Source organism: Bacillus rossius, chromosome 16, assembly GCF_032445375.1.
Source record: "Bacillus rossius redtenbacheri isolate Brsri chromosome 16, Brsri_v3, whole genome shotgun sequence".
NCBI lineage: Eukaryota > Metazoa > Arthropoda > Insecta > Phasmatodea > Bacillidae > Bacillus > Bacillus rossius.
The window spans coordinates 36213211-36227747 of NC_086343.1; the positions used below are offsets into that span (position 1 = coordinate 36213211).

The 14537-nt window shown below is 35.3% G+C and overlaps 1 protein-coding gene across 2 annotated transcripts in view; it reads right to left on the reverse strand.

Moving 5' to 3' along the window:
- The window catches only part of LOC134540012 (uncharacterized), a 58069-nt gene extending 43532 nt beyond the window's left edge, over window positions 1-14537 (reverse strand). Inside the window, exons 1-3 of one of the 2 annotated variants that reach the window (XM_063382435.1) lie at window positions 14440-14537; window positions 11629-11724; window positions 9754-9855 (exon numbers count right to left, since the gene is read on the reverse strand). In XM_063382435.1, the coding sequence (XP_063238505.1) occupies window positions 9754-9855; window positions 11629-11700 (174 nt within the window). In that variant the 5' untranslated portion in view covers window positions 11701-11724; window positions 14440-14537. Of the gene's footprint in view, window positions 1-9753; window positions 9856-11628; window positions 11725-14416 lie in introns of both variants that reach the window. The other variant, XM_063382436.1, reaches the window with a different exon arrangement.

Below are 14537 nucleotides of genomic sequence, written 5' to 3' on the forward strand. Positions count from 1 at the left end.
ACATATTGATTCGATGGATTCCTGTCTTTGGTTCGATACCCGACCGATGCAATAATGTTCAATTTATGTAAAGAAATAATAATTTCCATAAACCATGTTCAAAATTCATTAAATAAATTTGTAATATATATATACATACTGATTGATTAGATCGACTAAGGTCCTTAATTCGATCCCAGTATGATACAAAACAACTTTAATTTCAAAAAATACCACACAAGCGACAGGTTTGAGAAAATAAAACACCACAAGTTCTTTTAAAAAAATTTATTAAATAAATTCAATACACTACTTCAAGTACAAAAAAAAACACTGACAAATTACCAAAGCCTTTTGGATTCCACGTTTCAAACAGTCTTCTTATTGTACGGACTATGCCTTTTACATGACTTTAAATGTCTATCCGATCCGTTCATTACCTCAGCCAGAGACGGACTGAAGTCCATATCACCAGGGTCTCACTTATATAGACTCATCAGTCGGTACAACACATGAGTCAAAACAAGAACCATGTTCATTATACTCACACTTAACTTTCTCGGAGCATTTTACATAATGAAGATGTAAGCTATCAAGACGTGAAATTAGTTTTTTGCACTTATTGCACTAAAATTGTATTCTTTTAACATTATTAGAACAACTGCTTCTTTCATGTCTGCGAGCATTTGAGGTGATAGTAAATGATGCGTCACAGTATTTGCACTGACGCAATGTACGCTCTTCATTAGTTGAAGAATCCATTGCTGACGATGAAACTTCGGATGATTGTGGTATCACGTCTGTTGAAATCTCCTCCAATGTTGACATCGTCGGTGCACACGGGATCTGCTCCTTCTCCGTCGTAGCTGTCGTCAAGGTTCCCGTAGTCGATGGTACAACCTCCGAGTTCAACGTTAAAGACGGTAAAGATGCCATCGAGGTCTCAAGAACAGCTAATTGACATGACTTATGCACCAGAAGAAACAAACTAGGTGATCCTTACACCGCTGTCGTCAGAAACAAACTGAGCGTCCTGCTGTCTAGGACTCGCTTATATACATGCACCGTATGGAATAGTCAAATCAAGAACCAATTACTAAAATACTAGAGACAAATCTACAAATTCAAAAAGAGGATCATTTGATCAAAAAAAAACTCGATCTCTCCAATATACGCCAGGCTCCAAGAGCTACAATTCACGTCATCAGATCCATCTACATTTTACTCCTATGCTTCAATTGACCATTAGCTGCAAGTGCTCCAACAGCTCCATCAGCTCCAACACGTAATGTACGCAATGTACGCGCAATACATGCAATTTACACGCAATAAATGTAATGATTACACAGTACACACAGGAAACGGACCTACACACAGTACACACACAGGAAACTAAACGTACACACAGTACACACAGGAAACGGAACGTACACACAGTACACACAGGAAACGGAACGTACACACAGTACACACAGGAAACTGAACGTACCCACAGTACACACAGGAAACTGAACGTACACACAGTACACACAGGAAACGGACCTACACAGAGTACACACAGGAAACTAAACGTACACACAGTTCACACAGGAAACGGAACGTACACACAGTACACACAAGAAACGGAACGTACACACAGTACACACAGGAAACGGAACGTACACATAGTACACACAGAAAACTGAACGCACACACAGTACATACAGAAAACGGAACGTACACACAGTACACACAGGAAACGTAATGATCACACATACAGTAGCAGAAACAAACACAGGCTTAGTTGGAAATCATAATACAAGAAATAAAAACATTAAATTTTTACTTTCAGTATTTTATTACTTCTCAACATTACACAAATACAAGTAAAAGAAGCCATTATTGTATGTAGCCAGCTTTCCTCAGTTCTTTAAGTATGAAGGATATTTCTTTGATGCACGGATAGTTTCCTGCACAAAGCGAGCCATGTAGAAGTCTTAGCCGGTCAACCAATATGTTTGGATCTTTCCATGATGTGTAATCAATCTCTTCTACCACCATCTTACTTGCTTGTTTATTATAAATACTTTTAATATCACAATCGTACCAGTGATCATAATAAGCATTATCAGATTTATTTAATATATCACGTCGTTTCCATCGTTTCGGTCTCAGGACACCGTCACATTCTTCGATCTTGTCAGCTTTAGGTGCTTCATCATAGTCTATGTCTTTGTCAACAGCCTCAGAGTCACTGTAACAATCACCGTAGAAGGAATCGTCTTCACCCAATTTTACGTAATAATTCGTTGTTGATGATTTCGAAGTGTCTTCATCGTCTTCATGCTTCCTTTTTAGGAGTCCACCATTTTTACAAAGAAGGAAAGATCTACTTGAATTCGGCTGGAATATATTCTCACTTTTTACGTTAAGGATTCTTCCATTGTCTTCATTCTTCCGTAAATCATCAACCTCCTTCAATTTATGTTCTTCCTCACGATCGGGTGAGCTAATACCATCACGCTCAGGACAAGGAAAATTATTGTCATAATGCAGATCACTCTTCTTTAGTCTAGTGGATCCATCGGTGTCCTCTATGCCATAAGTAGTCTTGACTTTACATGTTCTACCATGTCTTTTTAAGCTGTCAATTCGTGTTAACAACCTGCTACAACGATTACTGCTTAACATGTTGCGTAGTGGGTTTCTAGCACAATCATTCTTCTCATGACGTCTAGCATTCCTTCTCATGACAAAATCCTTGCCACAGTATCTACAGCGGCTTCCTTCCGATTCAGCTATAGATAACAAACCACGATCCATGGTAGCTTCTGTGACTAATTTTAGATACAAACTGTCAGTTTTCTCCAATTGGAACCATTTCTTAAATAGAGTTTTTGAAATATTACATCAGCGAGTGTTAAGTTATCTAATGCAAAGCAAATTGATGCAAGTAGTTCCGGCTGTCGTCAACAGATGGCGCCACGTGTTGCTTGCAGGTAAATAATATTTAGTTCTTTTATGCGGGATGCGGGATGCTCACTAACGATCGCAAAAGAAGGATGGCTTCGCTAGACTCCAAGGAGAAGGAAGTCCGTCCTTCCTGTTAGTGCTTCTTAGATATCTCAGAGATTATTTGACTAAAAAATGATTTTTTTTATTTTCCACCTGATAAAAATGTTACAAGTGTTGTTTAAGTAGCAGAAATTCACTAATTAAATATAACCTTAAATAAATTAACATGACTCATTACATAGAAAAAATCCTTCATGAAGAGATCAATTGCTCGTCTGTAACCAGAAGCACTTGCAGAAAACCATCAAAATATTGCCAAGTATAATCAGGAGCACACGGAGAAAACTATCATAATATTGTCAAGAATAAACGGGAGCACAGGGAAAAATCCACCATTATATTGACAAGAATAATCAGGAGCACACGGAGAAAACTACCATAATATTATCAAGAATAAACGGGAGCACACGGAGAAAACCATCAAAATATTAACAAGAATATTCAGGAGCACACGGAGAAAACCGCCGCAAGTTTTCTTTGATATCATAAAATTTTAGGAAAAAAATAATACTAAAAATAAAAATAAATTAATAAAAAATTAAAAAAAACAATACATAAAATTCTGGCTTGTACTAGAACTTTATCTTTGTTCAACAATGAGAAGTTCACAAGCTAGCAGAATATATTTATGTATTTTTTTATTTTTTCAATTTTTTATTAATTTATTTTTATTTTTAGTATTATTTTATTCCTGAAATTTTATGATATCAAAGAAAACTTGCGGCGGTTTTCTCCGTGTGCTCCTGAATATTCTTGTCAATATTTTGATGGTTTTCTCCGTGTGCTCCCGTTAATTCTTGACAATATTATGGTAGTTTTCTCCATGTGCTCCTGATTATTCTTGTCAATATTATGGTGGATTTCTCCGTGTGCTCCCGTTTATTCTTGACAATATTATGATAGTATTCTCCGTGTGCTCCTGATTATACTTGGCAATATTTTGATGGTTTTCTGCAAGTGCTTCTGGTTACAGACGAGCAATTGATCTCTTCATGAAGGATTTTTTCTATGTAATGAGTCATGTTAATTTATTTAAGGTTATATTTAATTAGTGAATTTCTGCTACTTAATCAACACTTGTAATATTTTTATCAGGTGGAAAATAAAAAAAATCATTTTTTAGTCAAATTATCTCTGAGATATCTAAGAAGCACTAACAGGAAGGATGGACTTCCTTCTCCTTGGAGTCTAGCGAAGCCATCCTTCTTTTGCGATCGTTAGTGAGCATCCCGCATCCCGCATAAAAGAACTAAATATTATTTACCTGCAAGCAACACGTGGCGCCATCTGTTGACGACAGCCGGAACTACTTGCATCAATTGGCTTTGCATTAGATAACTTAACTCTCGCTGATGTAATATTTCAAATACTCTATTTAAGAAATGGTTCCAATTGGAGAAAACTGACAGTTTGTATCTAAAATTAGTCACAGAAGCTACCATGGATCGTGGTTTGTTATCTATAGCTGAATCGGAAGGAAGCCGCTGTAGATACTGTGGCAAGGATTTTGTCATGAGAAGGAATGCTAGACGTCATGAGAAGAATGATTGTGCTAGAAACCCACTACGCAACATGTTAAGCTGTAATCGTTGCAGCAGGTTGTTAACACGAATTGACAGCTTAAAAAGACATGGTAGAACATTTAAAGTCAAGACTACTTACGGCATGGACGACACCGATGGATCCACTAGACTAAAGAAGAGTGATCTGCATTATGACAATAATTTTCCTTGTCCTGAGCGTGATGGTATTAGCTCACCCGATCGTGAGAAAGAACATAAATTGAAGGAGGTTGATGATTTACGGAAGAATGAAGACAATGGAAGAATCCTTAACGTAAAAAGTGAGAATATATTCCAGCCGAATTCAAGTAGATCTTTCCTTCTTTGTAAAAATGATGGACTCCTAAAAAGGAAGCATGAAGACGATGAAGACACTTCAAAATCATCAACAACGAATTATTACGGTAAATTAGGTGAAGACGATTCCTTCTACGGTGATTGTTACAGTGACTCTGAGGCTGTTGACAAAGACATAGACTATGATGAAGCACCTAAAGCTGACAAGATCGAAGAATGTGACGGTGTCCTGAGACCGAAACGATGGAAACGACGTGATATATTAAATAAAGCTGATAATGCTTATTATAATCACTGGGACGATTGTGATATTAAAAGTATTTATAATAAACAAGCAAGTAAGATGGTGGTAGAAGAGATTGATTACACATCATTGAAAGATCCAAACATATTGGTTGACCGGCTAAGACTTCTACATGGCTCGCTTTGTGCAGGAAACTATCCGTGCATCAAAGAAATATCCTTCATACTCAAAGAACTGAGGAAAGCTGGCTACATACAATAATGGCTTCTTTTACTTGTATTTGTGTAATGTTGAGAAGTAATAAAATATTGAAAGTAAAAATTTAATGTTTTTATTTCTTGTATTATGATTTCCAACTAAGTCAGTGTGTGTTTCCGCTACTGTATGTGTGATCATTACGTTTCCTGTGTGTACTGTGTGTACGTTCCGTTTTCTGTATGTACTGTGTGTGCGTTCCGTTTCCTGTGTGTACTGTGTGTACGTTCCGTTTCCTGTGTGTACTGTGTGAACGTTCCGTTTCCTGTGTGTACTGTGTGTACGTTCAATTTCCTGTGTGTATTGTGTGTACATTCCATTTTCTGTGTGTAGTGTGTGTACGTTCCGTTTCCTGTGTGTACTGTGTGTACGTTCCGTTTCCTGTGTGTACTGTGTGTACGTTCCGTTTCCTGTGTGTACTGTGTGTACGTTTAGTTTCCTGTGTGTACTGTGTGTAGGTCCGTTTCCTGTGTGTACTGTGTGTACGTTCAGTTTCCTGTGTGTACTGTGGGTACGTTCAGTTTCCTGTGTGTACTGTGTGTACGTTCCGTTTCCTGTGTGTACTGTGTGTACGTTCCGTTTCCTGTGTGTACTGTGTGTACGTTTAGTTTCCTGTGTGTGTACTGTGTGTAGGTCCGTTTCCTGTGTGTACTGTGTAATCATTACATTTATTGCGTGTAAATTGCATGTATTGCGTGTACATTGCGTACATTACGTGTTGGAGCTGATGGAGCTGTTGGAGCACTTGCAGCTAATGGTCTATTGAAGCATAGGAGCAAAATGTAGATGGATCTGATGACGTGAATTGTAGCTCTTGGAGCCTGGCGTATATTGGAGAGATCGAGTTTTTTTTTGATCAAATGATCCTCTTTTTTAATTTGTAAATTTGACTCTAGTATTTTAGTAATTGGTTCTTGATTTGACTATCGTATTATTCCATACGGTGCATGTATATAAGCGAGTCCTAGACAGCAGGACGCTCAGTTTGTTTCTGACGACAGCGGTGTAAGGATCACCTAGTTTGTTTCTTCTGGTGCATAAGTCGTTTCAATTAGCTGTTCTTGAGACCTCGATGGCATCTTTACCGTCTTTAACGTTGAACTCGGAGGTTTTACCATCGACTACGGGAACCTTGACGACAGCTACGACGGAGAAGGAGCAGATCTCGTGTGCACCGACGATGTCAACATTGGAGGTGATTTCAACAGACGTGATACCACCATCATCCGAAGTTTCATCGTCAGCAATGGATTCTTCAACTAATGAAGAGCGTACATTGCGTCAGTGCAAATACTGTGACGCATCATTTACTATCACCTCAAATGCTCGCAGACATGAAAGAAGCAGTTGTTCTAATAATGTTAAAAGAATACAATTTCAGTGCAATAAGTGCAAAAAACTAATTTCACGTCTTGATAGCTTACATCTTCATTATGTAAAATGCTCCGAGAAAGTTAAGTGTGAGTATAATGAACATGGTTCTTGTTTTGACTCATGTGTTGTACCGACTGATGAGTCTATATAAGTGAGACCCTGGTGATATGGACTTCAGTCCGTCTCTGGCTGAGGTAATGAACGGATCGGATAGACATTTAAAGTCATGTAAAAGACTTAGTCCGTACAATAAGAAGACTGTTTGAAACGTGTAATCCAAAAGGCTTTGGTAATTTGTCAGTGTTTTTTTTTGTATTTGTAGTAGTGTATTGAATTTATGTAATAAATTTTTTTAAAAGAACTTGTGGTGTTTTTATTTTCTCAAACCTGTCGCTTTTGTGGTATTTTTTAAAATTAAAGTTGTTTTGTATCATCCTGGGATCGAATTAAGGACCTTAGTCGATCCAATCAATCAGTATATATATATTACAAATTTATTTAATGAATTTTGAACATGGTTTATGGAAATTATTATTTCTTTACATAAATTGAACATTATTGCATCGGTCGGGTATCGAACCAAAGACGGGAATCCATCGAATCAATATGTAAATTAATGGGCGATTTATTTAATGAATTTTGTAACTTTTCCCGAATTTCTAGCTAAATAATTACGGATTTTCAAGATGACGTCCAAATTTCAAGATGGCGGGTGTCACAGTAATAAATTATTACTGCACTCTAGCGGATAAGAACTAAACTAACATGGCGTCAGCGCACTCTCACCGACGAAAACAAGATGGTGGTCTCCAGCAACGAAGACAAGATGGCGGACATGACGTCATACTAGGTGAGGATATATATGCTTTAAGAAAAGTGGTGGGAGTCAGTCTGCCAAAAGTCACCACGGGGGAAGGATCGGTCGCCATTTTTTTTTTGCGCTCGTCGGGTTCGAACTGAGAACTCCGAGCTCCGTGTCCTTAATGTATGATTTTTAAATATTTTTTATTAAATTTTTATTAATTGAAGTTTTTTATAAATTTAAAAAAAAATTCATTAAAATCGGATAATAAATAAAGATTTTAAAGATGGCGGCCGTAACGGAAATTTCAACGGTGACGACATCATCCAATATGGCTGTCATGACATCCTAGTTTTCAAGGTCATGACCACGGCGGCTTAGAGCGGCTAGCTCTTAGGAGTTTTAAGCCGCTTTTAGGAATTTGGGTTCTTTCTAGGGCAAAACGACTTTTGAGGATTTTTCGAAATTCTAATTTTTGGATTGTGGAATTTTTTGCGATTTTTTGGCAGAATTTTTTTCCACATAAAAGGAAATTTTGACGAATTTTGAGGAATTTTGGGAAATTTTTGCCCAATTTTGGCAAATTTTGAGGGTCAAAGGTCAAGGTCAAACTTGTCCCGTTACGCTATGTCCCGTTACACTCCTCCAAGATGGCCGCCGTGACGTCACGATCCAATATGGCGGATCGTCTCCTCAGGCTCCTCAGCCAGAAGCCATGTCCCAGTATGCCCATTCCTATACTACTGGCGTGGTAACCCTGATTTCATGGAAGTAGAAAACCTTGCGGTTGTTGCCAAAAGCATTTAGGATTATCCAGGGTATTTCCACTTCCCCACTATACTAGGAAATTTCTAGGGTGGGGTGAGATGTGGCGACATATCCTCATCCCTTCGAAATAAAAAAAAATCTATTACTTACACCAACAAAAAAAATTGAAGGCACATAACGGGAAAAGTTGTTCTATGCCCCCTTCTCTCCCGTGATACTGCAAATTAGAAACTATGCAAACCGTCTTCCCCCTCTTACAATAAATCTGTCATATGATAGGCACACAGCAAATGCAAACAAATTGTGACCACTAGGTATTGGTTCTCTGAACCTCATAAATCTTTCTATCACCATTTAATTGATTAGGCAATGAAATTAAAAAAAATTGTCGTGATATTTACGATAGCCAACTGACCGTCCTATGTGTTTGTTTGAGTCATTACACTAGAAATTTTAGGTTTATGAACATTTGATTTAAATCATTTTAACTTTATTTTATGGAAAATTTACAATGCAGATATGTTATCATTCGTACATTTGAAGCAATCATCATGTTGTACGTACAAATATTTGCATGCGCTTTAAACTTCGATAATAATTGATTCTTTATGCATGTTATGGATTCAGTCATAAATGCTAAATCATCCTCAGAAAAGCCCTGTTTGGAAGATTATAGTTTTACGCATATAATCGAATAAGACCAGTCTCAACCATATTGCCTTCCAAGTGATTTCGTAAACTTCCTGAACAATCCACCTATATAATCGTTATCTACTTAGCGAAAAATACAACTACATTGATATCCAAAATATTTGGTTTTCCGTAAATGGATAAGATACTTTTTTTGAATGATATTAACAAATCATCAAGCATTTGTTTTATTATAATCCTCATAAATTTTTTTTGATTGTTACTACATAATGAATGGTTAAATATATAACTTATTAATTTAGATAGTTCAAATTTGTCGGTGTATGTTGCATTTTTTATGACTTCTATAAATTTTCTGTGGTATATAGGGGAAGCCTTCTTTTCACTGACGAGAGAGCCATACCCGAAGTCCCCCGAAGTTCATTTCTTTTCCGTATATTTAATGTAGCTATCCTAACAAAATCAACCGTCCACAATGTTTTAAAGTATTTATTATGTATCTAACCTAACCTAATTGAGCATTAGTATCCTTTTATCAACACCGCCATTTATTATTTACAATGAACAAAAAAAACCGAAGATGCACAATCGGGCGTTTGGCTCTCTCACCTGTGAAAAGAAGGCTTCCCGTATATAGAGCAAGCTTCCATATATTATTTGGAACGTTATAAAGACTAGTGTAATCCCAGACTAGACACATATAGATGCATGAAGGTAACTAAATATTAGGAAATTAAGTTTTCAACATAAAATATATCATTCAGTACATTTATCTGTCCTTCCAGGAAATCGGAGCTGTTGGACGAGACCGCAGGATGGACTTCACGTCGGCTCTCTGAGAGTGACGTTTGACTGTGGAGTCCGTCACTCTGAAACAATGCAACAAAATACACTTTATTAATTTAATAGCCACTTCATAATATCTTTGAAAAATAAAGTGTTAGGAATATATGAAAAAACTTTCTGTTTTCTTACTGTGAAAAAAAAAAAATGGTTGTCTGTAAAGTTGGTTTACGGACGATAGTTTAACGTGACAACGTCATAACAAAACATTGATGCAATGATTGCATAATTTTATGAATAAAATTGAATTATTTTATTGAATTATCACTATTTTGTATGGATACAAAGAAGGAGTGAAATGAAATATACAATTGAATTGATAAATTTACTTTTATTTGCACTAATTAATTCAAATTTGTTTATTACTTTAACGAAGAGATTATTTTAACTATAACTTTTATACATGTTTGCTATTTAACTTCTTCGAATTTGTGTTATTCTGTTAAGGATAGGACGATGATAGGAAAAGTAGGAAACGAATGGGAGTGTTTCAAGTTTAATGTGCCTCGAAAAAGTCAAATCGATGGTTGTGCCAATCGATTGGAAGAGAGATATTTGCACCACGGACTCTGCAGCAATGCTAGGAGGAACAGGTTAGCAAATAGCAATGAAAATGTTACATTGAAATGCATGAAAACAGAATTACTCCACGGACTCGGTCGCAATGCTAGGAGGTTCAGGTTAGCAAAGAGCAATATAAAATGAGCGTAACGGGACACAGCGAAACGGGACAATGTGCGTAATGGGACAGTTTTTCGTGCGTGCAGCCGGCATTCATCGATTTATTAGACGTTGTTACGTTTAAAATTCTTAACTGTAATGCAATTACCGAATAAAATATCTTTTACATATATTTTTTTTACTAAAGTTTCAGCAAACTTGAAAATTTGTTTTAAATATTTAGTTAGCTTTAATATTTAACATAAAAAAAATGTTATTAAAGTTAAAAAAATATAAGTTAAGACTTTTTTGATAACAGAACATATAAGAGCTTTTGGTGACTCTGATTGAAATAATAATAATTTTCGCTTGTCCCCATACATGTCTTAGCTGAAAACTCAGGGAAACAATAAAGTATAGTTTAGAGTATCGGTTTTAATAGTTGTTTTGCAAAAAGGTTTGTATTTTTAGTCTAGATGATAGCAGTAGATATAGTATAATGAGTGTGAAGGTAGTGAGAAAATAATTTTACTTAATGCATCTTTTCTTTAAGACATATTTTCTTAAAGATGCGCTTGCTAGTTATCAAGCCCTTTATGTTTGCGCCTCAGAAAATATCTCATCTACACTACTTTTATGTTGCCAAATTTAAAATAACGTGGAAATAAAAATGCAAAGGAAATAGATCTGAAAAAAATAATAATAGTATGTAGACACATGGTAAGTCCTTTAGCAGGGATAACTGAAACGTACTGATATTTAAGATTTACGAAACCAATACACCCGGCTATGATGGGTTGTAAAATTCCGGTAAATGTACAAAAATTACAGAAGACACTTTTCAAGGCAATTTTATTTCCCAGTGATAAATCACCAGCCAGAATCTACGTCCAGTACATATATAAAAACTTTCAAAATTGGTCCTTGCAGTTACTGGGAGAGAAACCCCGAGAACACGTGAAGGCACTACATTGCCAAAAATTGGCGTCCAAAGAACACTTTTCTGGCTATAATTGATGACTATTTTGTTTCCAAGGTAACTATCTTAGGATTAAAGAAGTTATATATCTCCGCGAAATGTTTTTAAGATTTAAAACAAAATCATATTTAAAGCTTAAATAGGTTTAAATGATACTCACTGACTCTATATGCCTGTTCCAGCTTGTATCTTCCAAGAAATGCATGGCATATCCATCCTCATCGCTGTCCATGATAAGTTAACTTAGGATATTTGTCTGAACAATCGGACATAGCACAATATTTAGACACAGCACGTATATTTAGACACAGAAAAACACTTATTACAGTATAAAAGCTCTAAAATATTATATTATTGTTTTGAATACTGTATGTTTTGTGTGATTATATTAATAAATTTTAATTTACAATTAATAATGTTGAATTGTAAAGTTTAACAAAACAGCGATTTAACTCACAGTAGTTTGTCAACTATCGTTTGCGTCCATCCCTTAACTGTCCGTCCGTCTACAAGCTGTTTGTTTGACAAAAGAACGCTAGTCCGTCATAAGATTTTTTTTTTCCTCTTTGACGTGGCCAAATGACTAAAATGCTTAAAACATTTCCGAAAATTTCACATGTAAAGTTTTATTAGCGCGACGATTGTTCGCTAAAATCCAATTAAACAATAAAATAAAGCTTCACCTTTTATAGAACTATAAGTTTATTTAAAATTTACCGTAGATTTTTAGATGCGTTTGTGTGTTTCAAAATTTTTTTTTTCAAATCATCATCATTATTATGTTGAACTGCTTCTAGCCTACGGCTGGATCAGCAAAATGCCTACAACTTCCTCTGTTACTCTACAAATCTTCCTGCTTCAATTATTTCATATCTTCTCCTGACTCCTGCAATTCTTAAAAATATCTCCACTTCCCACCTCATTCTTAGTCCTTCTTGGTTTTTCTAAACGGACTCTCCATTTCAATTATCTGGACATGGCCATACCATTTCATTTTTGCTTATTCCATGATATCATTCGAGTCCTGTACTCCGGCTCTAGCTTGCAACATCCCATTTCTGATCCTGTCTCGCCTCGTAACTGACAACATACTCCTCATAAACTGCATTTCTATTGCTCTGATCTTCCCGACGTTTCTCTGGTCCACAGTCCAAGCCTTCTTCGTTAGTGACTATGGGCACCTAGTTGGTGTAGTACAACACTCGTTTGCATTTTAATGACACCTCCCTCCTCCATTTCAAATCTCTCGCAAACATGAAGAATGTATCACCCTATTGTCCTCTCCTTAATATTGTTTTACTTTTTGTTTCTTACATTCAGTTTTAAAACTTGTTCAAGTGCAATTAAAAATACAATATGAAAGAAGCTAAAAAATATTTAAAAAAACCTAAATAAAATCCCAACAAATAAAGTTAATCCTTCTGGCCTCAGGCATTTTAAAAATTATCCCTTCACCCGTTCGTCCAGTGCAAGTTAAAGCTGCAGGCCATGTGATTAACGGACGGACGCGTTATGAATGAATGGGAAGGATAATTGGGAGTCCTGCGTAAATCTCAAAGTAACGGATAAACTTGAACATATTTGCAAATACTAAATTATTTTAAACAAATATATATTCTAAAGAAATCTAGGAAACATACGTAGCTATTGGTGTTTAACATTATCACAAATATTTGTAAAATCATGTAATAAGTAGGGGCATGCAAATTTCGCGAAAAGATTTTGAGACTAGATGAAAGTTAAAACACTATAGCTTTGTCTGTGTTTCGTGATTGGGTGAGTTTCTCCCAGGTACATATCGAGTGTTACAACACCAATCACAGTGATTCAGTGCTGAAGCAAAAGAGTCCTGAGTGGCTCGGCCAAATAAAGCAACGACTTCTCTCGAACACGGCCGCCAATAACAAGGAAGAAACCACAGGTGCTGTTATACCTTGTTGCAGTCTAATAAGTGTTCAGATCTTTTCGCGAAAATTGCCTGCCTCTAGTAATAAGTATTATATTGGACTCAATATATCTATTGCTTGTAACACATACATGATTATTCATAAGCCTGGACCTCTCACTGAACTTGTAATTTCAAAATATATTTCAAATACCAAATTGATACTTCAACATTTATATTAATCAATACAATAAGAAGATGGAAATATTTCATGTACTGAAATACACGAATACAATTTAGTACATATTTAAGAAAAAATTTTAATATTTGTGTTATATTTTTGCATGTAATTAATTTCTACAAAAATGGATTACCTATATTTCATATTTTAGTGTTTGTTCTTCAATTTCATTAAACCCATGATTCTACATACATTTTAACATTTATGGATAAAAATTTTTAACGACGTCTATAATGATTCTACACAATTGCACTTGTACGAGTGTCATTGTAACTTCTTCTAGGATTTAGAATGATTGTACTTTTTTATAAACATATTTTATTTAAACAATAAAGTCCTAAAATTACTACAAAATAGTGAGATTTCATTGGGAAATGTTTTGTTTCCAACAACTTTCAAATGGAATAATTTTAACAGTTTTCTAGTGAAATTTCTCTGATTTTCAATAGTTTTAAATGCTCTATATAGGGAATATTAAGTAGATTATACTTTCTCCATAATAAATTTTTATGTAAGATGTAAGAAACCTAACACACAGTTCCAAATACACCCATATGCCATAAGTTATTTGAAAAATAAATGTATCTTTACGTTATCCAAATGCTATATATATATATATTTTTATTACTATAAAATCATTGCAGAGTGATATTCAAAATGTATTAAGTAATTTTTAATGTATAAATTGTACTTATTGAATTCCTAATAACCTGAACTAACTCAGAATCTAGTCATGCTTGCTAGTAATCAACAACACAAATTTAAACAATGCGCGTTTCAACTTAGAAATGGATAACACTTATTTTAGCAGCATTAACTTACTATATAAAATATTTTGTACGTACTGTTAAGAAAAATGCACAGTTTTGTAAACGGAACACTGAGGATTTACATGACTATTTTTCAATCTTCCACGTGTGTATGTAATGTTTACATCATAGGT